Source organism: Uloborus diversus, chromosome 4, assembly GCF_026930045.1.
Source record: "Uloborus diversus isolate 005 chromosome 4, Udiv.v.3.1, whole genome shotgun sequence".
NCBI lineage: Eukaryota > Metazoa > Arthropoda > Arachnida > Araneae > Uloboridae > Uloborus > Uloborus diversus.
Window position 1 is genome coordinate 157,513,766 of NC_072734.1, and position 26,420 is coordinate 157,540,185.

The window sequence follows — 26,420 nt, forward strand, 5'->3', positions numbered from 1 at the left end:
ACATTAAAAATTTTTGCATATTGATGTTTTCCTAAATGTTAAAAAACATTGAATTTCAGGAGGATTGCATGTTTCTATAATATAACGCATTTTAAGATGTCGATTGAAGAGTAGAGACATAATTGAAATAAAATAATTTAATAGTGTACAAGATTTATTTCATAAAAATGGGGTTCGAACAAACAATTACGAAAAATAATTCTGATAATGTTTTAAATGAAAATCTTGATGAATTAAGTTTTCAAATAATATTTTACACATGCTGAAGACGACGGTGATCAATTTTATCCAGTTGAACTAAGCTGTGCCAATATTAAGAAAATAAGCTAATAAGAACATATACAGAACTGAGTGTTACAAATGATGAATATATTATGCATTTAACTTTTGCAAAAGGTGGCCACAAAGTTAAATTAAAAAATATATTAACAGGGTGGCGACAGATCAGGGAGATCAGGGAAAAGTCAGGGAACTTTATTAATCAGGGAAAAGTCAGGGAAATATCAGGGAATTTTGAAAAAAAAAACAAAAAATCAGGGAAAATTTATTTTATGAAGAAAAAAAAATTTTTTTTTTTTTTTTTTGCTTTACAAAATTAAGTACTCTAATTCCCTACGCATTTTCTGCCAATGATCTGTTTAAAAAAAAAGTAAAATTAATGAGGTGTGATTATACACTGCCGCATATTTGTGCATCTTTTTTCCTCAACGTCAAAGTATTGAATCTTACTTATTAACCAAAGGATGAACTTCCTAAGATTGCTTCTGTGTCTGTTAGGTTGTTTATTTTACCTAGCTTGAAATTTCCTTTTACGCTTTCAATGCTACGTAAAATAAACAACCATACAGGCAAAGAGGAAGCCTTCATTAATGCCTTAGCTTCTTTGCCTTTATTCCGTTGTCTTGAAGTGATTAGCGTACTGTAATCACGATCTCAAGAAGAAATCTTTGGTTTTTGAATTAATACTATAAAAGCTTAAAAGTTATCATTTCTTTGCATTTTCAATTTAATTGCTAAAACTGAACTTTCAATAAAAAAACTTTGTTTTTTGCCGTTATACTATTTGTTGCCACCGCAGATTATAAAGGTTTTCTTTTCTTCCGACTTAAGTGATTCTTTAATTTTATAACCAAGTTGTATTCTTTTATATGTTTTGAAATTAACTAATTGCTTTTTTTCTTCTTGCATTTCAAAGTTTTTTGTTACAAAAGCAATCTAAGATTTTTTTTTTCATTACATACTGAAATGATTTTAAATAGAGTTAACTTGTGTTTTTAAGTAAATTTTTTTTTATTGTTGAAATGCTGTATTCATTCATTAAAACCTATGTTCTTGATTAGAGAAAAGCTCCCTATGAATGGATGTCAAATGGTTTCATCTGTTTTGCATAAATATTCTATTCTTTCACTATTACTTGTTATTCTTGCAACAATTATTATACTGTTTGAAAACTTAGTTCAAAATGACTTTAATTACTTTTTAGTTCTATCTTAAATACACATATGTTTTTAAGAGTAATTTTAATAGTTTCTTAAAATTCTCATGCTAAGTGGTTTCTGGAAGTGAAGTATTTCTTTTTTTTTTTAATTTTCTATAATCTTTCCATTGTAGAAAAATTTAATGTACTGTTTTGTAGGTTCCCTCCCCCCCCCCCCCAAAGATTGACTTGATATATTTTTTTAACCATTTTATTAAAAAAAAATAACATCTTTTGAAAATATATCTTTAGTTCAACAACTTTACACAGCTTAAAACGTTAAAAATACTGCATTTAATACAGACATACAATGGATTTCAAGTAGAGCAAAGAAAGAAAACCATTATCATTGGTAACGTAAATCAGGGAAATTTGGTGAACTTAATCAGTCAACTTAAAAGTCAGGGAACTTTTTTTCACAGTTTCTGTCGCCACCCTGATTAATGAATTCAAACTTGTTTTTAAAGTTTTATCTTAACCCCTCAATGCATGGTACAGGGGTGCAAGTATGTCCTAATGCCTGAACGTGGTTCGGGAGAAATTTTTGCAAAAAGAAAATGAGTCTTTTTATTGAAATATCTTGATGTTATATACCTACATCTGAGTTTTAAAAAAATAATAATAATAAAGCCGAATAATATGTGATTGTTGAGTTCCGCTTACACCAACTCTTTTAATATGAAGCAAATGCAATTTAAGAAAAGTTTAAGCTCATAAAATTTTGGTAATGCATAAATGAATCATACTGTTTTTATGGAATTTAGCATTAATGAAATTGCACATCATCAATGTAAATTTGTCAACATCAAAATCTACCTATAGTTTGCACAAACCTAACTTAGGCAGTATTGTGAAGGCTATGAGATCAGGTTAGGTTTGCCTCAACTCTAGAGAACCATGTGTTGATATTTTTGTTTCTAAATTCTGTAAAAAATAGTATGCGTTATCAAGTCTTACCAATGCATTGAAGGGCACACAATATCTATAGCTTATGTTAATTAATATAAGTAAAAGAAACAATAAAATTTTCTTAATAGATGCTAACAAGGTTTAAAAATTTTTAAAGATAATTTTTAATCAAACTTCTTAAATTAATAACAAAATTTTCTCACTTTTCTTAACAAAATACATTTTTTTTCCCGTTAAAGACTGAATTAATGCTAATATGTTTCATAAAAATATTTACGAATGTAAGCGCTTGTGTTCAATACTCATTAGTCTTGATGATTGAAATGTAAATCAAAATGAACTTTAAAAAAAATAAACGAATTATTTTCCCTTTTTAATTTCAATTGAAATAAGATTACAAAAAAGAAGAATTTCTTCTCTCATACTTTTAAAATTCAATATCAAGAATATTATTTGGGGTGGATATCTCCTGAGCTGTAAAGATCATGTGGTAGGGAAGAGTCAAAAGGACATGCTGGAATAATGGGGAAAATTATTCTAGCTTGTTCAGTAGATGTAGGGCAAGAATCTAATGCTGCCACATCTAATGGACAAGCCACAATTAAATTTTCACATTTTATTTCAGCATAATTGCAACGCAATTTCCCATTCCTGCAAGTTTTTTACAAAAAAAAAGAAAAAGAAGGAGAAAAAAAAACTAATTTGAATTGATTATCATACTTATATTAACCAAAAAAAAAAAAAAACTCTTATTTCTACAGAGAAAGCAAAATTATCTGCAACCAAACCAACGATATCGAAACCATTGTTAGTTGAAATATTTATAACTTTTACAGAAAAAAATTGCATTAATGTAAAATGTCTCTAGTAAACATATTTTTTCTGAAGTTTCTGAATGAGTGTGAAGGTTCTGAAAAAAAAAAACCAAACCTTTTCTTTGCAAAAAAAAAAAACCTTAGCTTTTTTTTTAACACTTTTCTTTTAAAAAAAAACTATTTTTGCCAACCTTGGTGGTAACTAGACAAAATGTTCTTTGAAACCGAATTTGTTTTGCCACTAAGCTCTAACCAACAATTGAATCCATGTAAACACAAATGTATGCTACTAAAACAGTTGATAATTATAATTTATCCAGCATTAATGTTTATTTAATATGCTAAAAGTAAAAAGGATACGGTTTCAGTTGTTCTGAAAAGGCTTTCATTTCATCAGCAAGTGCTTCCTGTAATTTAAAGTTTGAAAATTTTTGTTAAAATATTTCAAACAAATTTATTAGAGCTCTGTCAACTCTTAATGAAAATAAAACAAGGCTTTCTAGAACCAACAATTAATGCCTCGGTTCATAAACAAGTCATGTATTGATAACAATAACATTTATTAAGCTTCAGGAAGGCATATGCTGCTGTAATATATGCTTAACATTCTTCTAGCTAAAACTTCACTGCCTAAAAACACCATTCCCTCAGCAAAGCTCGCTACCCATTTACACACTACATGCTGCAGAAACCAGACAAATTTGGAATCAAGTTTCGGCTTTTCAAGAGCCAAAAAAAGAAAAAAAAGAATTGTATTCAAGCAAGATGATCAAGCATGACAACACTACTTTGATGTCACACCAAGGAAATAAACACAAAAATGTGTTATTGCTTAGAACCTTGCCTCCTACTGTCGAAGTTCAATGCAATTAAAAGAAGAAACCCAATGTTATTAGTTTCTACAACTCATCAAAATGCGGGGTAGACGTGCTTGATCAGTCAGCTCGAAAATATTCTACTAAATCTCTTTCCTGATGGTAGTCGATGCAAGTTTTTAAAAATATGCTTGACCTAGCAGATATCAATGCTTGGATCATTTACAAGGAAATTACTGGGGCAAAAATTTAACGTTGATAATATATTTTAAATTTATTGGATGAACTCTGCAAAAAGTATATTCCCTCCAATTCACCTCCATTGATCAATTTTGTTTTTGTTCTTTTAGTTTTACTTGTTTTATGAAAAAATATTTATTTTAACATGTTACAAAAAAAAATTTATTTTCATGAAATTCCAAAAAAAAAAGATGACTAAAGGGTCCTGCAACATTCAAAACTGGGATCACCCGAACTCCAAAAAGAATAATTACACTTCTTAAGGTGTAACAGTCTAGCCATAAAAAAGCTCAACTGCTCTGATAAGCTGTATGTCGAGTAATTGTTTAATCTAGCTAATCCATACCAGTCATCAATGTATGTGTGTGGAAATCATATTTATATTGCTTTAAAAGTAAGATACATTAAAAAAAGCATTGTTCAACAATAAATTGTCAATTGAAAGCTAACCTACATTTCAGCATGAAATTAGTTTAAAATAATTATATTTCATTTTCTAATTACATTAGAACATTCAAACAAATATTATGTTATGCAGAAAAATGAGGGGGTTTCTACCAGTATACAATACTAATTTATGCAAGCATTTTTTTGCCCTTATATAAGAGAAATTTTTGTAAAATGGTTGCTTAAAATTAGAAGAAACTAATCATTAATGGAGAATTAATTAATTTGGTTATAAAATATTGCATTGTCATAGGGTCTGAAGTCACAAACCAATTTCAAAAGAATTCAATCACAGAAAGCAATACATTCAGGTATATCTAATAAAAACGTATTAAAAATGACTGAATATATTTCATACTGAAATAAAGAGATTTTTTTCCCTGGTTCAGTTTCTGTTCAAAACCCTGTTTTCAACTACTAAAACAATATAATAAAACATCATAGTTAACTCTTTTTTAATGTTTAAAAATTGCATAGATTAGAAACGTGGAAAAAATCTTCCTTAAATTTTGAGTTGATATTTTACAATTTTTTTATGTACTTGTTAAACAATATAGCACTTTACATTAAGTATGTAAATAAGCTTACTTGACCAGATGGAGCAACAACACTTAATTCTACAAGATAAGACTGTGATACAGTTTCTATACTTTCTGGATTATTAGGTTGTTGAAGCTAGAAAAAATAAACACAACATTTTTATATTATTATTAATACATTGAACATTTTTATTGAATTGTGTTTAGTGCAAGTGAAACAATTGTCCGTATGGGGAAATGATTTTTTATGGGTGATAACTTAAACTATTGTGCTTTTTGAAGAAAATTAAAACACACAAAGTAAAGAAAAACATGGAAGATTGAACGCCGACAGTTTATACATTATTAGTTTGCATTAAATCAATAATGTTTGAAACATAGTATTTTGTAATAAAATAAAAATAACAATATTGCAGGCTTCTTTTTTTATTTTGGCTTATAAAGCAACAAATTTGAAACGACTTTATATTACTATACAACAAATATCATATATTGCTGAACATTGAATATTCCGTTAAAATTCTAACTGAATATTTGGCCAAGTACTGAACGGAGAGTGTTTATGAAACAAAATTCTGACAGGCTGCAACCTGAAAATGCCTTAAATGTTCCTGCACCATAATTTACTATTATTAATTCATATGTTATGAAAGGCGACAGTATTAATTTAAAAATGCAAAGAAATAGAAAGGAAAAAGATTACGATGTATGCAATCATTTCATTTGCAAAAAACTGAGTGACTAATTTCTGCATTAAAAAAAGAAAAATGGTTTTATAAGTGTAGTTTCACTATTGAGCTGCATTATCTTTTTTCCTGTTTCATTTCAAGCAGAAGTTTATTCAATCCATAGTTAGTATTTATACATAATAATTCAAAAAAAGGATTTAAAACGGATGATGAGTAAAATTTTCAGATTTTGCACATAAACTTATATATATATATATGTATATATATATATGTATATATATATATATATATATATATATATATACTGCTCGACAATGAAAATGCAACACCAAGAAGGAGTGTTCAGAAATTTATGCAAATTTTAGAGTAGACGTACATCACTGAGTTATGTAAATGATGTGAAATGTGCAACTCTCCAACTCATGTAAAGTAAGATATAAGGGAAGGAACTTGCAGAATAGGCAATATTCGTGTCGTTATTTCTGACTGGAGAAGTATCGAAGAAATTTTGTTTTTCTCTTGGAGGATATGTGTAACACAAGAGAATGCCAGCTGTCAACAAAGGCACTTCCAGCAGATAGACGATTTTACGAGATATATGGTGATCGGACTGAGAAGGGGAGGTTGGTCCATGTGTCAAATTGCAGCCGATACCCACATGAATGCGAGCACGGTGCATCGGCTGTGCCAAAGATGGTTGGAACGACGAAATGTGGCAAGATTAAGGGGTGCAGGGGCAGCCAGAGTGACGTCAGAACGCATGGATCGATGCATCCACCGACAAGCTGTAGCAGACCCACAAGTCATTTGTTCCTCGATTCTGCAGCAGGTGCAAGATATCCTGAATGTTCCCATGTCAACCAGAACCATTACCTGTTGTTTGGTTGTACGTTGTCTGCAATCACGGCATCCGCTTAAAAGACTGCAATTCACCTCATAACATAGACAGCAAAGTTTAGTATGGTGCCCTACTAGAGCGGCATGGATGACAGAATGGCGAAATGTCGTGTTCTCAGATGAATCCCGCTTCTGTTTATGCAGTGATAGTCGCTGCATACGTATGTGGCGTCGACGTGGAGACAGATCTAATCCGGCGGTAACTGTGGAACGTCCCACCGCACGACAACGCGGCATAATGGTTTGGGGGGCATTTGCGTACAATTCCATATCACCTCCAGTTCGTATTCAAGGCACTATGATGGCCCAACAATACTTGGATAATGAGCAGCCGCCGGTGGCAAATGGTTGAAAGGGAATGGACAGCCAACCCTCTGGACACCATTTGCACCCTTATTGACTCTGTGCCTAAACGTGTTTCTTCGTGTATCGCTGTCCACAGTCGTCCTACATCCTACTGAGCCGACGTCGTTCTAGCTCTGTATTCTGCCTATCATTTTGAATTTAAGATCATTTATTATTCCTTGCTGTCTCTCTGTTTTCCAAATTTCATCACTTTCTGACCACTCCTTCTTGGTGTTGCATTTTCATTGTCGAGCAGTGTATATTTGTGATTTTAAATTACTCACTCGGCATACTTTTGCAACTGTTACTTTCATTCTCCCTTTTCGAAACATAAATCCTTTCAAAACATATTCATAATCAAGCCTAAAATATTAACAAAATATAAATATGCTTTAGGAGAAACAAATTTCTAAAAATAACAGACACATATATTTTTTAATTATAGGTACAAAGGAATACAGAATATTCACTGCAAAAAACACTTATAAAAAACATGTGAATAGATATTTCAGATTTGTGTTTGATCATAAAAACACTACTGATGATAAAATAACTTTTTAAGCCGTTTGGAGATACAAAAGAGGAACACAATTCCAAACTCAAATAAAATTGTGTCAAAAGGTATTTCCCAGCTTTTCAATTCCACTAAATACTATTATTTTATGTTTCTTGAATAAAATATAAGAAAAGTAAAAAACATAAGAAGTACTCGAGTATACTCAAATTTGAACTTCTCTTTCCCAAAACAAAAACCTTTTTTTAACGCATTTCCTAACATGTAACAGAAACGTGCACAGAGTAATTACAGCTATATTTCACGAATGAAAATTAATAGTATCTTCAACTCACTAATTGCCAAAAGTTAAACATGAAAGTTTGAACCTAAAGATACAAATATTTTATAATTGAGTAGCAAGAACTAAATAAGGAGATAATGGGGGGGGGGGGGGGGGGCAAAGTTAAGATGACTTACCTGTTTCAAAATGTACAAATTGGAAATTTATTGCAAAAATTGCAGTACATAAAGGAAGAACAATATGTTTTGCAATAAAACTTCTATTGAAACTTTTTTTTTTCATGTTTGGAAATAAATTTGTACCTTAAAAAAAAAAGTTTTTTTTTCATGGAGCAAGGATTTTTCTAATGAAAAATTTTCATTCCATTATCTTACTACAGTAAAGAACCAATTATTTGGGAAGTTCGGGACCGTCGCTATCCCGAATATCAAAATTTCCCAGTTTTCTGTATCGCTAAAAAGCGCTATTGGCCGATTGTTTGTAAAACTTAAATCACTATGATAAATAGTTATGCATATTAAAATAAGAAGAAAACAGTTCAGAAATGCTTGTAAATGTTGAAACATTAAAAACTAATAGTGAGAGAATAATTTAAACACCAAAAAACTTACGTTATTCATAATGCCTGAGACCATCACATTCTTTTTGGAAAAGATAAAAGAATCCACCACTTTTCAATGTTTTAAAACGAAAGAAAATGAAGGGAAGGGCCAAAAATAAGTTATTGAACCTAAATGTGCGATTTTTCTACTATAATGTATAAAAGAGAATTCGCTTTCATGATCGCGTTTTTTTAAAAAAAAATTTATAAAGGTTTTGTGTTTGCGTTTACGGTATTTATTGATAACTAATGCTTTCGCGTTTCGTTAATATCAACAAAAATTTGATTTATGAGTTCTTGCAGCCTTATTAGTCTTGCGTTTAATGGATTCCTAGATTTCACGATCAACTAACTATCCGGAAAATTCACGGATCTGGTTTTTGGCATTTCCCACTTTTGCAACGTCACTTACGCCAAACACCTTTAATTAGAGGCCATTCAATAAAATACTGTATTTGAATACGACAGTATTCATTTCCTTAGCTTTCAGTTTGAATAAAATACGAAAAGTTCAGACTTACGAATGTACTTTTTAATTCAAGAAAATATTTTGGAAAGTTTGCCCTGCATAAAGGATAACCATTTGAACTTAGTGTTTGCAAACATTTTCCCGAGTTTTCTGTGAGTAAGATAATGTTTATTAAGAAATTGTTTATATTCTTTTTGGTATTTCAGAAAAAATGCTGAATTTTTCAAAAATTGCCAAAATGGCATATTTTTTAAAAAATGGCGGTAAAATCGGGAAAAAGTTGCCGGTTTTCTGGTTCCCGGATAAAAGTTCTTCACTGTACTATAATAAGCGTGAAAGTTTGTACATATGGGCGTTTGCTTCTTGTTCACGCAAAAACTGAATGGATTTCAATGAAGCTTTACAATAACATAGCTTATACAATAATGTAGCTTATACATCAGAATAAAACAGACTATAATTTATCAAGAATTGGACCACTCATTTCTATAGAAAGAGCCACTTAGGGTAAAAATGTGTTTTTAATTAATATGTCTCTTAATTCCGTCTGTTTCCAAAAAATTTTTATTGATCTCGGCAATAGCTACTGATCAAAAGAGAAATGGAGAAAATCGGTTGACAATTAATGGAGAAAGCGGTATTAAAAGAATTATCTTCATGTATTAAAATATAAAAATGCTGAGCTTTTTTAGCTTAAAGCTATGGCTTTCGATAGTGGTTATTCTTATAACATTATTGATTCTATTATGAGAGACTGATCAAGCCATCTCACTCTGGCAAGGTTTCTGCTTCTAAAGTAGGTAATACCATTTTTTAGCCTTTTTATCCAAAATTCATTCATTAAGTTGAAAAGATTTTGAAAAAGTTTGGTTTTTAAATTGCTTTTTCTTGTGAATAAGATCAAATTTACTAACTTGAAGCATCCCATTGACAGCCTTAGCAACTGGGGTACAGTCAACTCTCGATAACTCGAAGTCCCAAGGGATCGGCTAAAACATTCAAGTTATTAGTTGTTCGAGGTATAGGAAGTATCTACAACAGTCAATAGTTTATGACCCGATGAAAACTTTGAGATAAAGGAATATTCGAGTTATAAGCTTCAAGTTATCGAGATTCGACTGTATTTATAGTATCTCCTGTAAATGTGAACTTGTTTACATTTGTCCGACTAAACATGCCCTCAAGCAGTATCTGAAAGTACATAATATAAAGAAATAGCACTTTCTTTCAATGTTCAGTATTGTTGGATTCCTGCCCAGTTTTGATTTTTATATGCTAGAATTATTTGCAAATGTTCTTTGGTCTATGTCCTCGAAATTTGGGAAGCTTACTATATTTGAAAAAATTCTCATTCTCTAGTCGAGGATTTTTCCAGTGCTCCAATTTTTTCCTGATATTATTTTTGATTTTTATAACTGCCTTTTCTGGTTGTTTGTTTCTCCCACTCTTTCTGCTTCTTGGTTTCTGATTGGTTGTTCCTTGCTGCGCTTTCTTGGCCATTTTGTGTTGAAATTTTTTAACCAAATGAACAAATAAAAAATAGTACCCACCTGAAGCCTAATTCATTAAGAAACTGCAAGACATTGTTAGATGAATCCACATCAATACAGCTGCGAATCATTGTGGCCCTATTCTTGTCTCCAATTTCTGGTTGCCCGATGTACCTCAAATGCCTATATTAGAAAGAATGATATGAAATGCATAATCAAATTCTTAATAAGTGCTAATTACCAAACTCTTAAAACTTCATAAAAACAGAATTTTTAAACATAGGAAATTAATAAATGTCATTATGTTATTACAAAGAGCTTTAAATGTTTTTATTTTCATTCTTCAAAAGAAGATCTAAAAAATAGTCTTTTGTCCAAATGATTAGATGCATTCTTGTTTTTACTAAAAAATATTGATTAACAGCTACTAAAAGTTTGGGTTTTCAATCATTTAATTACAGTAAATGTAATTTATGTCCAGAGAAAAAGTGATGACCTTGTTTTTAATTTGCAGAGTAGAAAAGCATTTCAAAGTTTCACTATAAATTTGACGACTATATTATCAGTTTTGGGGCATACGATGTATCCAATGGCTTATGTGATGCAGAAGATATTCAAACCTTCTCAAAGCCAAGGCTGGAAGTAAGACAGTTCAATGCTAATTAATCAACTTCTTGCTCTGTGTTTTTTGTTTGGTACTGTACAAAACAAAAACACGCAGCAAGTGTGCATGAATTTTGACGATTTTTTTCCATCAACTTGTTCTTTACCAGTATTCAGTTATAACGAGCAAATATTGTGGTCCCTTCCTGCTCATTATAAGCGAGTTCAACTGTATATTTAACAAATTTACAAATACAGAAGTGACGACCAGCAACAGGCTCTCGGCCAAGCTAGACTGGTCCTAGTCAATTTACAATCCAGAGTGAAGATCAATGGCCCTCTTAAAACTATCTACTCCCTTGCTCATTACCATCTCTTCCGGTAAGCTGTTCCAAGGTTCCACTACCTCGCTAAAATAATAATTTTTCCTAATATCCATGTTAGCCTGAGATTTAACAAGCTTAAAACAATGACCCCGTGTCCTGTTTTCAATGCTAAACTTCAGCCCGGTAACATCTTTCATTTTATTCAATTTAAACAACTGAATCATGTCCCCTCTGTCTCTTCTTTGCTCAAGACTGTACATTTTTAGCCTTCTAAGCCTGGAATCATAGTCTAAAGGAGAAAATCCATTTATTAGCCTTGTAGCCCGCTTTTGAACCCTCTCCAATTCATTAATATCTTTCTTAGGATAAGGAGACCAAAACTAAACAGCATGCTCCAAATGAGGTCTTACCAAACTTCTATATAAGGGCAGAAGAACTTCTTTGGATTTGTTTGAAATAGATCTATTGATAAACCAAGCATCTTATTGGCTTTGTTACTAGCTATGCTACACTGTTGACTGAACTTTAAATCCTGACTTATTAAGACGCCCATATCAGTCACTTTTTCTGCCTGACTAATGACTGAACCTTGCAAATAATAACTTGTAAATTTGAGATTGTTTCAACTTGTAAAGCTGAACAAAGCAAAAGGGCACACAGAACTGCTTTGCAGGCCATCAGTTGGGCATCACTGTTACAAAACATTAATAATGCATTTAAGGAAGTAAGAATATTAAATAACTTTAAATGCATTACAAATTTTACTTTATGATAAATGGCCAAATCAATATCACTTATTAGGTACTGACCAAGGCATTTCTGGATGATCCAATGCTTGTCTAGCTCTTAACACAAGAGGAGTGCCAGTAGGTCCACCTAAGAAATTAGAAGAATTCACAGAATGTTAGCATACAAGAGCGATCATATCCAATTTGATAATTACTTTAGAATGCCTGTCAAAATGCACATAGGTGAAAAACATCCTGGATAAATAAAACAAGATTGGCATCAAGGATGCAAGTGAACTCAAGTAAAATTTTCTGAAGGTAGTTTGAAATTTCCCAATCCCTAAAACTCTTCAAATATGCATACAAAAATCATTGAGGGGGGGGGAGGCGAGAACAATTTCAAAATTATTTATTATTATTATTTTTTAATAAAATTTTTCATTTTTATGATGTTGCCAGACCAAAATGTTCGGAAATTCCGAATCACAAACACCCCTAATTGGCACATCAATTACTCTCTTTCAAAATTCAATGCAGAGAAAAATAATCTGGTACGTAACTCCACCTACTGCCTTCAGGCCACATCCAGAATTTTTTCGACTCGCAGAAAGCTTACAAACTGAAAAAAAAAGAAAAAAAACCTTTTAAATTGATGACATGTTTACTTTTAACCATTTTTGAGGAACTATACTTAGAAAATCTAAAAAAATCATCACTGAGGGGGGGGGGGGGCTGAGGGCTTAATTAAAAATAAAAAAAAGGGATATTGGGTAGTGTTAACTAGACCCTCTGAACTGAAATATTGTAGGATTATAGGTCGGCCTTGAGGCAAAAATTTACAATATGGTCTTTGAGTGAAAAGGGTACCCTTGGTGCCAAGTAGGGATTTTTATAATGAATAAATAATTAGAATTTTGAATTTGTTTTTGACAGATATTATATGCCCCCCCCCCCCCCCAATACTACAAAGACTCAAGACTGAAAGCCCCACAACACATTATAGTAAAATACTATGGTGCTCTAAACTTTTGATCTTGTCTTGTGTTTTTTTCTTTCTCTCTCTTTTTTTTTATTATTTTTTAAAGCTCTTTGAAGACACTGTGGTACCCCAGGTGCAAACCTAAGGTCTCTAGTAGCTGAAACTAATTGGTGCCTAGAATTAAAATTAAGGGTCCTTGTCTTAGGGAGTGTTATATTGTTTTGGGTGGAGAATGGCATGCAACCCCAACTATCATGGGTACCCATATATACGTACGTAAATTTAGAAGGGAGAGCTGAGAAAAATTTTATATTTCAAGTCTTTAATTTAAAGAAAAAAAACTTACTTTTTCAGATAACAAAATATAGGACAAAGTATGAGATTTGTTAAGATTTTACGTTTTGGAATTTATACGAACTTAGGCCTTTTAAGGGGGGGGGGACTCATAATTTTGTTTTCCTTAGAAAACCGGTAAACATCTGTTAGCTAAGGTGTATTGTTATAGCAAATTAAGTGCAGATGAAGTTTAGATTAAACGTTTAAAGTAGAAAAATGCTTAATAACAGTCATCCATTACTGGCTTATATTGAAATGGTTTAATGTTTATGCTGAAAATGTATTGAAAAATTAGCAGTTCTAATTCCTAAGAAGGAGAGGCTACAGCCCCTTTCTTTCCTCCCCTTCATGGGCGCCCATGCTGACTATCATAAGGTAGGTTGTAATTTTAAGTCTTTTCAAAGAGTGTCTGATGCTAAATGATTTTTTGAAAATATTCCTGAAATCCTATTTCTAAGAGTACAAAACCTCTACATTCTGTCAGTACCAGCATAGGTACAATATACAGGGAGTTCCATTTTAATCTGCAAGAGCTTTATTCTCTCAACCGTTAGTCCTATATGTATACTTCCAATTGCAAAAATGTTCAAAATAAGATGCAGAGTTAGGATATTGAAAGTTTGAAGTCAAAAAATACAAAATTTAACTTTTTATACAGACCCCAGATCCCCTAACTTATATTTCGGGAAATAATCTCCATTTAAAAAGTAATGTTATTTCGTTATTTGTCATCTATAAAGACTGCATATCCTCCAAATTAAACTAACTTATTAACACTACAAGTAATGAAATACTAATTAATAGTAGTAACAAGTAGTTTCTATTTCTTGCTTCACATTTGGCTATTTATGGATACTTTTGGCTGTTCTTAGTTCACAAAAAGTAACATGTTTACATAATTTAGATTTTATATTTAAGAAAAAAGGTTCCTAGGATTGCTTGACCACTATTGCTTTGTTGTTGTATAATTAATGGTAGAAGTATTTCGCAACATTATTTGTCACTAATGTATTATTTTCTGAATCCTAGACATTTTACTGTGGTTATGGCTATTATGCAACTATAGAGAGGGGAGGGAAGCAGCGGCAAAATCCTTAGGACTTGACCAAATGGACTTCAGAAAAAAGACAGCAATGGAAGAGTTTTTTACTTGTGTATTGTGTGGGTAGGGACTAGTTTTTCAGTATATTACCTCTGTGAGAAGAGATTAGAAGAATGAAATTATCGGCGGCCCTCCTTCCTAGTTATGCATGATAGAAATATTACACCTTTTTAACCTTTTTTTTTTTGCTGAAATTTCTTTTGAGCTAAGAAAACTTAATCGCTTTCACAATTAAGAATGGACACTAATAATTTTCACTTGTCTTGCCCTCATAGCTTGATTTAATTAAGCTATTTAATAATACGTAAGCTTCGTAAAGATTTCTAAAACACAACTATTAGTCAGAAATGGTGGCCTGAATGTGAGTTTTGCATCCATTTGTTTTGCATGTTTGTTGAGTTTTTTAAAAATTTGTTTTAATCTCTGTTACAATTTGTATTTAAGAATAAGTCTCTTTCTTTCGTAAAAATTTGAAATTTAAGTAGTTTTACTGAAACAGATATACAAATTAAAAAAACATCCCCTTTTCACCAATCAAGCAAAGTAAAATGACCCTGACGATAAAGACCAAATACAACTGTTTTTGTAACAAATGAAGTGTAAGATTTTCCTACGCTAATTTTAGGCAGATAAATGAGATGAAAAATTGTAGTGAAAATGACACAGGTACGTTTTGCAGTTACAATGAGCTATCCTCAATGTTGGGATGTGGATCTATGTAACATTTTTATCCTCTCATATAGTATCTTGCAATATACTACTTGCAAGTTTTATGGTAAAACAGCAATGGATGCTACATATCATGTTTTAGCTTTGGAATACGATTATGACAGATATTTCTGTCTCATTTTTCATGCACTGAAGAAGGGCTTCATAGTAAGCCCGAGGCACGTTTTAAATTTTCATTGCAAGCTGATGGATCAGTAAGCAGCACCTGCTAATCTCAACAGCAAGTTAAGTGTAATGACGCAAACAGGGACGCTGAGAGGCAAGGTGACTCTTGTTTGTTTGGTCGTCGGTCCTCCAATTTGCGTAAACATAAAAATTACAGGAACTGATGTGATATACCCCACCCTTGGCGACTTTTTCCTGTTGGCGCCAAGAAAGCGTCGCCAAGAAAACGATGTATGACGACATATGTCATACATCGTTCTTAGCGATGCTTTTTTAGCGCCAACAGGAAAAAATCAGATAAAAAAACATGATCAAAGCACTTCAGAACACAATATATATAAAAACAACATAAAAGCACAACAAAAAACATCACGAATATATGCTTCAAAAATGTACAGGGCCGAGGTTTTTTGTAAACATATTAAAATACAATGAAATAAATTATTGTATTAATTACAAGTCGAAATTAATGCATTAATTTTTTTTCATCATTTCTCCGGGATACGAACCCTCGGTCTCATAGTACTTTCGTAATGAGACCTCGGCTCGCCGGCCCTGCCTCGGTCTCATTACGAAAGTACTATGAGACCTCTGGCTCGCCAGGACCTCGGTCCGTTATCCCTCCGACTGTTAATATACATTACAGTCGGAGTATGGTCACAGTTATGTATATTTTCACGGAGACACCCAAGGGTGGCTCCTTCCGTTCAGTGTACAATAATGACACAGTTTTAAGTGTGAAATATGCACCATTATTGTGCAGATTTATTAATAAAATTCAGCATTTTTAAGAGTACAACCGAAAGAACTTTCAATTGTTAACATAAAATTCAGTACCTAAAGGAGGCACATTAATGTCTAAATAATTCGTGGCATCGATAAGAATTAACTTTTAGAACAAAATAACCGTACTATTTCTGTAAAATTAATTTACATACAGTAAAAATAAAGTTAAAAACTACAAGAACCCCTCAAGCATTTGTAAAAACAAAGAATTTCGGAAGTGAGAGGTTTTTTTTTTTGAATTCTAAAATAAAGAACTTGCCTTTTTATATGGTATAAATATTCACACTCAGTCTAAAACAATACATCATATGACAATGGCACGTTACAGATACACACCACGTTGGAGTTAACTTTTAATTAACCTTCAAGTTTGAAGAAACTGGCATTTTCTAATGTTTTTACTTCAAAACACAACTACTGAATTTAAACTAACACAAAATAAGCATTCCTGTAAGGTATATTGCACGAAACAACACCACGTATCTCTCCTGCGTGAAACCCAAACAACCCAAGTAAACAAGTTTGAACAGATCTGTAAGATTGCCTTCGGGTTGCTAAACACAGGTTAGTTTGGCCAGGGATGCCATGCATAAAAAATTATCGCCTCATTGGCGAGAAAAATATTTTAATTTTGTGCAAAAAAATCGAATGTCGCCAAATGGGGGGGTATATCACATCTGTACCAAATTACATTATTCCGATTCCAAGTCGAGCCTCCCAAGATCTGGGCCCTTAGATTTCAACTAGGCTGACATGACCTCTCGTTGGCCCTGGGTGCAAAGCTAATATCAGGCAACGAACAAAATGATATAGCCAGTTGTATCTACTAGTGCAGTCAGAATTAACTATTGAGTGAGAAGGGGGGGGGGGGGGGGTCAAGGATTATTCATGAAGTCATTGCATGTATATAAGCTTAAATACTGCATCAATTGGCAAGTGTTAAAACTAATGGTTCTGTAGGAGGGGGGGGGGGTTACCCCTTTCTCTACGTTATCCAAACATTTCCATATACATATTTCAGTTTCTTCTTCCTTTAAAGATCTCAGCATAAGATATTTTAATCTTTATGCCATAAATAATATTCTTCTACCAGAAAGGGCTTTGTAAAATTTTTAGATCTCTTAAATAACGAATTTTGTTGTTGTTGAAACAACCATTTAAATTTATATATCAATTAAAGAAACTATTGTTCACACCACATTTTTTTTTTTTTTTTTTTTTTTTTTTGCATGCCCGAAAAGACAATGGTACATTTTAATTTTTTTGGTGGAGAGAAATTTTTATATAAAAAAAAGTAATCTTTTACTAATCTGATCCATAATAATGCTGATCAGCCTGCTTCCGATCTGAAAGAATCACGACCTTAATACCAGGAATTTGAGATTCATTGGCGAATATTCTTGGTATTCACGGAAAAGCGTGTCGAATTTCTTCAACAGCAACCCAAAACGATATTAATTTCCTCCAATGACGTCACACTTTGGCACAAAGGCGTGACAACGCATGTTATTGCACGATAAATTGCAGATACCGGCTACAATGCTTTTAATAATTTAGAAGCCACTTTCCTGTATATAAATATTGCAACAGTTGACACAAAAGGAAGTTTGATTTGACACAGAATACTGAGTAGCAAGCCTATAACTGAAAAGTAGTAATAAATCAATAAGAAGGTGTGATCAAGACAAGACCTTGATGTGGTATTATATCAAACCTTCAATGTGTAATTTTATGATTTATTGCAGGGTTCCATCTAAGAAGTTTCTGGCAGTAATGTGAGAAATTATTTTAGTCATAAAAAAAACATTGTCCAAAACAACAGTATTGTGTAATTTGATAACAATGAACTTGACTCATCTGATGTGACCAGGGGTGCCTATTCCTTTCTCCCCCTTGAAGGAGAGAAAAAATTCCTCTACCTCCTCCCACCCACTAAAAATTTCAGTGGCACCTCTGCGCCATGACTTCTTCTAGATGGGCACCCCTGAATGGGACTACAGGTATATGAGCTGTCGACACAAAAATGTAGCAAACAGAGCTCTGATTTTCAGGTATCCATCAATACACGTTTCTATTTTGTAGCTCATAACTCTTTTTATTAACAAAAAAAAAAAAATGATTTGAAAGTTTTTCTTTTACAAATGTTGTAAATGAAAAACAATATTCATTTGGCATTTTTTATCCTATTTTCCAGATTTTAAGCTTCTTTGTTCCTCAGAGAATTGGTAAAAACTCGCATTTTCATCTCCTATCTCACGTTCACAGCAGTCTTCCCATACTCCTAAGTCAGCATAAAATCTTCATAATATGTTAAGAAAGTAGCACAGGTTTGACTTAATGTTACGATGCAATAATTAGCAGTCTCTCTCTGAATAATGAATATAAATACACACTCAGATGTAAAATAAAACAAGCTATTGCTATATTATGGGGAAGTTTCATTCTTATGATCCTGCTTAGGTTTACGTTTAAAACAAATGCAGAAAACTACACTGCATTATTACTTATACTGGTTTTCAATTTTTATATCCTGATTCTTTCACTACAATGAAAAATAATTCCAGAGTAGGAAAAGTACTAAATGAACAATTTCACATTAAACTCTCGAGAACATTTTTAAGTTCAATGATTCAATTACCCAAAGATTTTTAAACAGTATGGTTTTAATGCATATCAAAGTAGCATTGAATCTGAAGAGAAACACTGAGATGAAGGAAAATGCACATTTTATCACAATATATAGCTAAAAGACTTACGAATCTGAAAAACCAGCTCATAATCATGGAAGGTTTCAGGATTTTCATCCGCATTATCACACAATCCTCGCAGTCTATGCAGTAAAACTTCGCAAGATGTATCCATAATGCTACCTTGCATTAAAAATTCCTGCTGAGAAGGTATGGTGAAATTTCTTCGAACTGTTGTTACAGGCTCCATCACTACTATGAATATAAAATTAAGAATTAAAGAAGGAAAAATAAGAAAGTTAAGAGTTTAAAATATTCTGAACAACGGACCTGACAGTGTCAAATATCCGTGACAGACGATGTAAACAACGCAGGAAATCGGTCAATGCAGGAACGATCCTGACAGATAAACGGGAGGCAACCCTATATTTTGGCGCTAAATGATATCATTCTAAGACTTGGCGACAAGGATTCTTCCTGTACCTCGTGCGTGGTTTAAAAAATGGCTTGAAGAATGTAGTAATGAGTAATGTGTTAATGTATTTATTATGATGAGATTTTTGCAATTAAATATGCATGAAAGTAAGTGAAACATTTTCTTGGATGTGACTATATTAAGTTGTATCTTTTTGTTTTTTTTATTTTGAAAAAGAGCATGTTCCTTTATTTATGCTTACTGTCTGACCACGGATTGTATGGAATGACAAACACCGTTTTACAGCCGAAAATGGATAAATTTATTACTTTTAACCGATGTCAGCTTTTGCAGAAGCAGAGTCTCATTCAAATGAGCGGAATACGCGCATCAAATTTTTACTTTTCCCCCTTATTCACATAGATTCGTTGATCTGGACGTTTGAAAATTCCATGCAATCTGTAGTTGGACAGTACAATGGTCATGAAATTAAAAGCATGTATTAAGATTTATTATGGCTAGGCCTTAGGTTTTTTTTCTAGATTATCATTCTATGCATCTGTACTTTCTATCCGGACAAAATTTATATTTATTTATGCCATAATTAGACGTCATTCAGATATCTAATATAATATGGGAATTGTTGTTAGACGTTAGCTTGCATAGGTGTGCATTAAATAAACGTTTTTCGCGTGCTTGAGATTTTTGCTTCCCCCCCCCCCTTGAATAATCGAAACTATTAGGCTTCTTTTAATTTCCCGCCTAAATTAACGTACATTTCTTTAAGACATCCTTAAGGATTCTTCCTGTAGGCGTGCATGTATTCACATCATTAAACGTTTATCATTTGAAACACTTAGATATTTCCTTTTCCTTGCATAATTAAAGCTACTGAGTTGCTTAATTATCCAAAATTAACAATCATTTTTCTCAGACGTGTTGCCTTTTGTCACAATTGTTCCTGTCAGCCTTTAGCGTGCGTAGATCTGCGTCAACTAGAAATCTGTTATCGTGTTGGAAATTATTAATTTCCTTCATTTAGTAAAACCATTTTGATGTATAATTAATTTAATTACTGCCAGAATTAAATTTATTCCTGTCATCTATTCTTAAGGGCAGATTCCTCCTGTTGGCCATTAGCGTGCAAAGATGTGTTTCTAATGAACGCTATTGAAAATTGTACTGTAAAGCATTTTTGTTCCTTGAACAATTAGGAATATTTAGCAGCAAATTTAATTTTCTGCCAAAATTAACTTTCTTTCAGATATCAAGTCTTAAGTAAGGATTCTTTCTGTCTCCTGTGTAGTTGAGCATCAAATGACTTCATTCTGACATTTATTTTCTTTTCCTGTTGCATAGTTGAAACTATTTAGGGCCATTCCTTCGTCACATGTGGGACAAAAATACGCTTAAATTTCATTAACATTTCGTCATATCTCTTAATATTTTAATGAAACTGGCGTAAGCAATTTTTTTAATCTTTAAATTTGATACAAAGATACTTCTGAAACAATTTTGTTATTTGAATTAAAATTTATTTACATGCGTCATGTGCGGGGGGACATCTAAAGTCAACCTCTGGTAACTTGCTTGTGGATAAGCTAATATTTTTGCTCTATTAATACAACAATGACGAAACAAATTGCAGATTTTGAAAGCTATGGTTCCAATGTAAAGGAAACATATCTCATAAGTTTAGAAATAATTATTTAAACCATTGAAAAAAAAAAGTCTATGCCTATTCCATTGAAAATGGTCATTTTGTCCCGCACGTGATGGTTTCTGTATTTCATAAAAAAGAAATAATTTTTGAAGAGAGTTTTGGCTAAAGAAGTCACATATGCGTTTGATGTCTTAAGCAACAAAATTTTGTTCATTATCCTTTTAAATTATTACTTTTTATGAAATATACGAAGCGTCACGTGCGGGGAAAAATTAGTTTTCCGTGGAATAGCCCTTTAACTGTTCAATTTCCCGGCAAAATATTTCCTTCAAAAATTAACTCTGTAAAGGTTCTTCCTGTTAAGTCCCCTTCCTTTCAACCATCATATCTTTTCTTCTTGTTGAATATTCTCCCTATTAGCCTTCCCGGGTGTGCCAAAAATGAACATTTATTATTTTTCATATTCTTGGGGTCAGAAATCAGTATGCAGTTTAATTTACTGTCAAAATTCATGCATTTTAGGTATTCTTATCCAGCATTATAGATTTGTAACAAATAGGTGTTTATCATGAGTAAAATACTTATTTCCTAATCCTTACATAATTGAAACTATTTCGCTGTTTAATTCATTACTTAAAATTATATGCCAGATTTTTAATCTCTACTGAACTTTAACTTTGTCTAGCAACAAATGAAAGATTTTTGTTGTTTGCTAAGAGCTAAGTTAAGCATGAAACACTGTTCTAATAAATTAGTAGGGCACCTGGTACATTTGTCAATAGAACCTGAAGTACAAGTTCACCTTTCAGTGAGCAGTCATTGTTAGAGCAATGATTGAAATCTTTGAGATTGTGGGTTTTTCACTGGTCAGTCGTCAGTTCCAAGTTCATCTGATGCACAAAATTCCTGCGGACATGTGTATAAAAATGCTTTATTTAAGTGTGCCCAAAGTTTAATGTTCTATTTGTATTATGAATACATTTTTCGCTTATTGTATATTTTTCAGAAGGGTTCCTCCATGTTAGTTTACCAAGATGTCGATTGTTTGATCCTGAATAGTGAGAAGATGGATGATTTCATGGAAACTTAAAGCACGACACTAGTTGAATTTAGACTTTGCATGACAGTTACTTTATTAAAGTCTGCTGCAAAGTCTTAATTTTGCTGGTAATAATGCTTTAACTGAACCTTTCAATGAGCAAGAACAACCATTAGAATCTTTGAAATGGTGGGTCTATGCTTTGCAGTCAGAAATCAGTATTAAGTTCATCTGATGCACAAACTTCCTGTGGGATAAGTATAAAAATAATTATTTCAATGTGCCCAAAGTTGAATGTTCAATTTGTATTGTGAATTATGAATACATTTTTTGCTTATTGTATATTTTTCAGAAGGGTTTCTCCATGTTAGTTTACCAGGATGTCAATTGTTTGATCCTGAATATCGAGAAGATGGATGATTTCATGGAAACTTAAAGCACGACACTAGTTGAATTTAGACTTTGCATGACAGTTACTTTATTCAAGTCTGCTGCAAAGTCTTAATTTTGCTGGTAATAATGCTTTAACTGAACCTTTCAATGAGCAAGAACAACCATTAGAATCTTTGAAATGGTGGGTCTATGCTTTGTAGTCAGAAATCAGTATTAAGTTCATCTGATGAACAAACTTCCTGTGGGAAAAGTATGAAAATAATTATTTCAATGTGCCCAAAGTTGAATGTTCAATTTGTATTGTGAATTATGAATACATTTTTTGCTTATTGTATATTTTTCAGAAGGGTTCATCCATGTTAGTTTACCAGGATGTCAATTGTTTGATCCTGAATGGCGAGGAGATGGATGATTTCATGGAAACTTAAAAACGACACTAGTTGAATTTAGACTTTGCATGACAGTTACTTTATTAAAGTCTGCTGCAAAGTCTTAATTTTGCTGGTAATAATGCTTTAACTGGACCTTTCAATGAGCAAGAACAACCATTAGAATCTTTGAAATGGTGGGTCTATGCTTTGCAGCTAGAAATCAGTTTTAAGTTCATCTGATGCACAAACTTCCTGTGAATATAAGTGTAAAAATAATTATTTCAATGTGATCCGAAGTTGAATGTTCAATTTGTATTCATAACACAGCTCTCTTAAAAAAATCTGTATTCTATTTTAAAACAAATTCTTGCTGTTATCATACCAAGAATGAATATGCTTCTCTAAGTTATTCCTGTAGTTGGCTCAGTACTCTAAAGTTTTTCCTGGTGCAAAAGTTTCATAAATGTCAAAAGAAAAACATTTACAAATCTTCTTTGGCATGCTGGCATTAAAAGTTGGAGATCACTATCTGTAATTTTATGGTGTAAGAAATTAGGGGTATGAGGAAAGTAGAAATTAAGCAAAGTATTCTAGTGAGGGGAATCAAAAGAAAATGAGCATTAAATCAACATTGCATTTTAAGTAAAAGGTATCAGCAAAACTGAAGTGTATAATAGTAGGTATATATGCTTTATGTTATTGATATGTTTCAAAAATCCCGTCAAAGCAATGACATATATAGTTTTTTTCAATAATGTATTTAAATATTAAATTTCAAAGCTATAGTTAAAAGAGAAAACGATTGTCTTTCTTTGGGTCAAATATATTTTTCTTGTACTTTAATTTATTGTTTTCTACAAAAGCACTATATTAGTAGTTAATGGTAAAAATAATATGGTAGTTTGGTAACAAGTTTAGCATGATAGTCATTAGGCATGTATTTTCCGTGGGGATTTTAAAAAGATCATCCTTTCAAATTAACAGAGGAGTAATTTTAAGCTATATTCATATTTCAATGTCAAGAACATTTGAGCAAGAGCATTACAAATATTCGCACCATGTTGAATAAGTGCTGAAAAGCATGTGGAGACATTCCTCAATTTATCATACCATCCAATTTTTAAGAATGTTTTATTCTGGATTTGGTTATATGCTGTAATTGTGTTTTTCAGTGTTAGCATTTAAACAACACACATTACAATTATAATTGGGTAATTTTGCTTCTAAATTAAAATAAAACCACAGCATTATATTTTGCAGATGCTTCACACTTAGCAGGTTTTATTTTATAATACAATCAATGTAATTGACGTTCGATTTTAACAAATTTACTGTAGTACATTCGTCCCTCGTATAACACTGTACTTGCACAACACGGTTTCGATATTACACAGTACGAAACTTCAATTTAATACTTCATGGTTTTGATATAACACGAAAGTTATCTTTAATAAAGAAGACATTTCTTTTTTGTTTAATACATTCTGTTAATGTTTGATAACTCTAATGAGGTTTTACTTTGATTTACATTATTTCTAAGTCTCGTATAACACGGTTTCGATACAACACGATACATATTGACATGATTTTTACTATGTTCATGATTAATAAGTGTAAAAAATATGTTAATAAGTTTAAAAAAGTCTTGTATAACACGATTTCGATACTACACGGAACGAATACGAGAGACGCCTGTATATTTACAAGAAAATTATTCAGCTTTATATATTAAATAGTTTTATTAAGAATTGTTATTTAACTTTATGTTTCACATAGATTTTTATTAAGAGTTTGTCAAATTTTAATCTATTCAGAATTCTATCATGTATCATATGAAACACATTACTTGGAAAATTCATTTCTATTTTAAACAAGTGTTATCGTTTTTTTTTTCTCCTTAATCAGTTTGCTATATGAACATTTTTCTGTATTAAACTTTTTTTTTTTTTTTAATTACTAAAAAGTCATAGTTTTGATTTTTTTTTTTTTTAATGAAGGCTATTTTGAGTGTACAAGCACCTGACAGGCTCGTCATTTCAAAAAAAAAAAAAAAAAAAAAAAAAACAAGTGAACGATGCGGAAAATACTCAGTTTCTATTGCAGGAGAAAATCAAGAGTAGGGAATTTTTAAACGGGCAGGGGGGGGGGGTGCACCCCTAGTCACGTTAATTTAATGTCTGTTACTCATGGAGTAGGAGAGGAGAGGAATTTTTTTAGTTTGTCAGTTTGAACATACATTTGCCCTTTGTATACTTATATGCACATATTATATAAATTGGGCTAAGTAAATAACTTAATGAAGTAGTGACTTGCTCCTTGCCTTTTCGCTGCAATAAATTAATAAATAATAGTTTAACGTAACAAATCGGTGGGTAGCCTTAAGTCCAGGTAGGTTTGCGTTTTCTTTGAAGTGGAAGGGGGGGGGGGGGATTCTAACATATTCTCTATTAGGGGGCAGCACAATCGGAAATATTTTTCTGCGGTCCTTCATTTCGAAATTTGACATGGAGGGAGGGGGTGTGCACTCAATGGGAATTGACTTGGGGAAAACAACGAAAAACACGCCCGCTATCCACTTATAACTAATAAAAAGCATTATTTTTCCAAAGCAAGGGGGACTTTCGACCTTCCTCCCTTTCGTCCACATGGAGGGGGGGGGGATGGCAAGTGGGGGCTCAAGCCCCACCTTGGAAAATAGAACTTCCTTGCTTTTAGTACTTTTTTTCTAGCAAGAAAGTAAAAACATTTCTCCAGCCATTAATGAATAAATTATTAAAAATGTCAAATTTTAATAACTCTAAACTGTACTGAAATCGGTTTCTATGCGGAAAGTATCTTACTAAACCATGGAAAAAATATCTGACCCCCTCCCCCCCTTAAAATTTTGCTTATGCGCGCCCATACCCCGAAACGCCTAAATGACGACGGACTTACTTGTGGCTCATTAGCAATCTTCGTGTTTTCATAAGCACTCAAGGATTAGTGAGAATTGCTTGAGACTCCAATGAAGGTGCTCCCCCCCCCCCCCTCCCAAAGCCCAATATCTAAGGTTGTGCTGTTTTTGGGCGTCCACTGATGTCCTGTGAATTTCTTCATTTGCAAGGAAGTACTGCTTGGGCTATTTACTCACGTTCTTAATAAGTCATACATATCATTTTATTACCAATCTCTGAACTCTCAATATTTATTGCCACAGTATCCAACTATTTATTGCTGCTTTTTCCAAAGCTTATGCATAACGGCATGGAGTTGGAAAAGCGATATACAGTTTATTTTGACACAAAAGTTAATATTGTTTCTCTTGAAAGTTGCGTATGCTGTATCCATGTTACAAAAAAAGAAAAGAGAGAGAATATTAAAAATTTTAATGAACCATTTCTAATGAAAAATGTTGCAACTATTATTTTGCAGAAAAAGTTTGCAAACTTACTGCATCTAGGGGTTCCCCCCTCCACTTAAGAGCAAGGATGCACCCCCTCCAAAATTAGACCCCATAACAGGGAAAATACCAACTCGAAATACTTTCCCCCCATAACAATTTCTATGGTGCAGCGCGCCATGACCTCCC

At 32.4% G+C, this 26,420-nt stretch overlaps 1 protein-coding gene across 3 annotated transcripts; it reads right to left on the reverse strand.

The window, feature by feature from the left end:
- Positions 1-4: 4 nt before the first annotated feature.
- Positions 5-19,338, reverse strand: LOC129221230 (mediator of RNA polymerase II transcription subunit 18-like). 3 transcript variants are annotated; one of them, XM_054855687.1, is made up of 8 exons: positions 19,302-19,338; positions 19,041-19,223; positions 12,269-12,335; positions 10,591-10,713; positions 7,467-7,536; positions 5,292-5,378; positions 3,562-3,608; positions 5-302 (listed from the first exon to the last, which is right to left on the reverse strand). In XM_054855687.1, exons 2-8 carry the CDS (start codon positions 19,219-19,221, stop codon positions 254-256), a joined length of 624 nt encoding a protein of 207 aa, XP_054711662.1. In that variant the 5' UTR covers positions 19,222-19,223; positions 19,302-19,338; the 3' UTR covers positions 5-253. The 3 variants fall into 3 exon arrangements, with proteins under 3 accessions (XP_054711662.1, XP_054711661.1, XP_054711660.1); XM_054855686.1 differs by having other exon boundaries at positions 74-302; positions 7,458-7,536; positions 19,041-19,226; positions 19,302-19,337; XM_054855685.1 differs by having other exon boundaries at positions 80-302; positions 7,458-7,536.
- Between the last annotated feature and the right edge of the window lie 7,082 nt (positions 19,339-26,420).

Coding starts and splice junctions, on each gene's coding strand:
- LOC129221230 (XM_054855686.1), bottom strand. CDS start 19,221: ATGGAGCCTGTAACAACAGTTCGAAGAAATTTCACCATACCTTCTCAG. Junction 12,336..19,040: donor TGAGCTGGTTTTTCAGATTC/GTAAGTCTTTTA, acceptor CTAATTTCTTAG/GTGGACCTACTGGCACTCCT. Junction 3,609..5,291: donor TTGTTGCTCCATCTGGTCAA/GTAAGCTTATTT, acceptor TTTAAATTACAG/GAAGCACTTGCTGATGAAAT.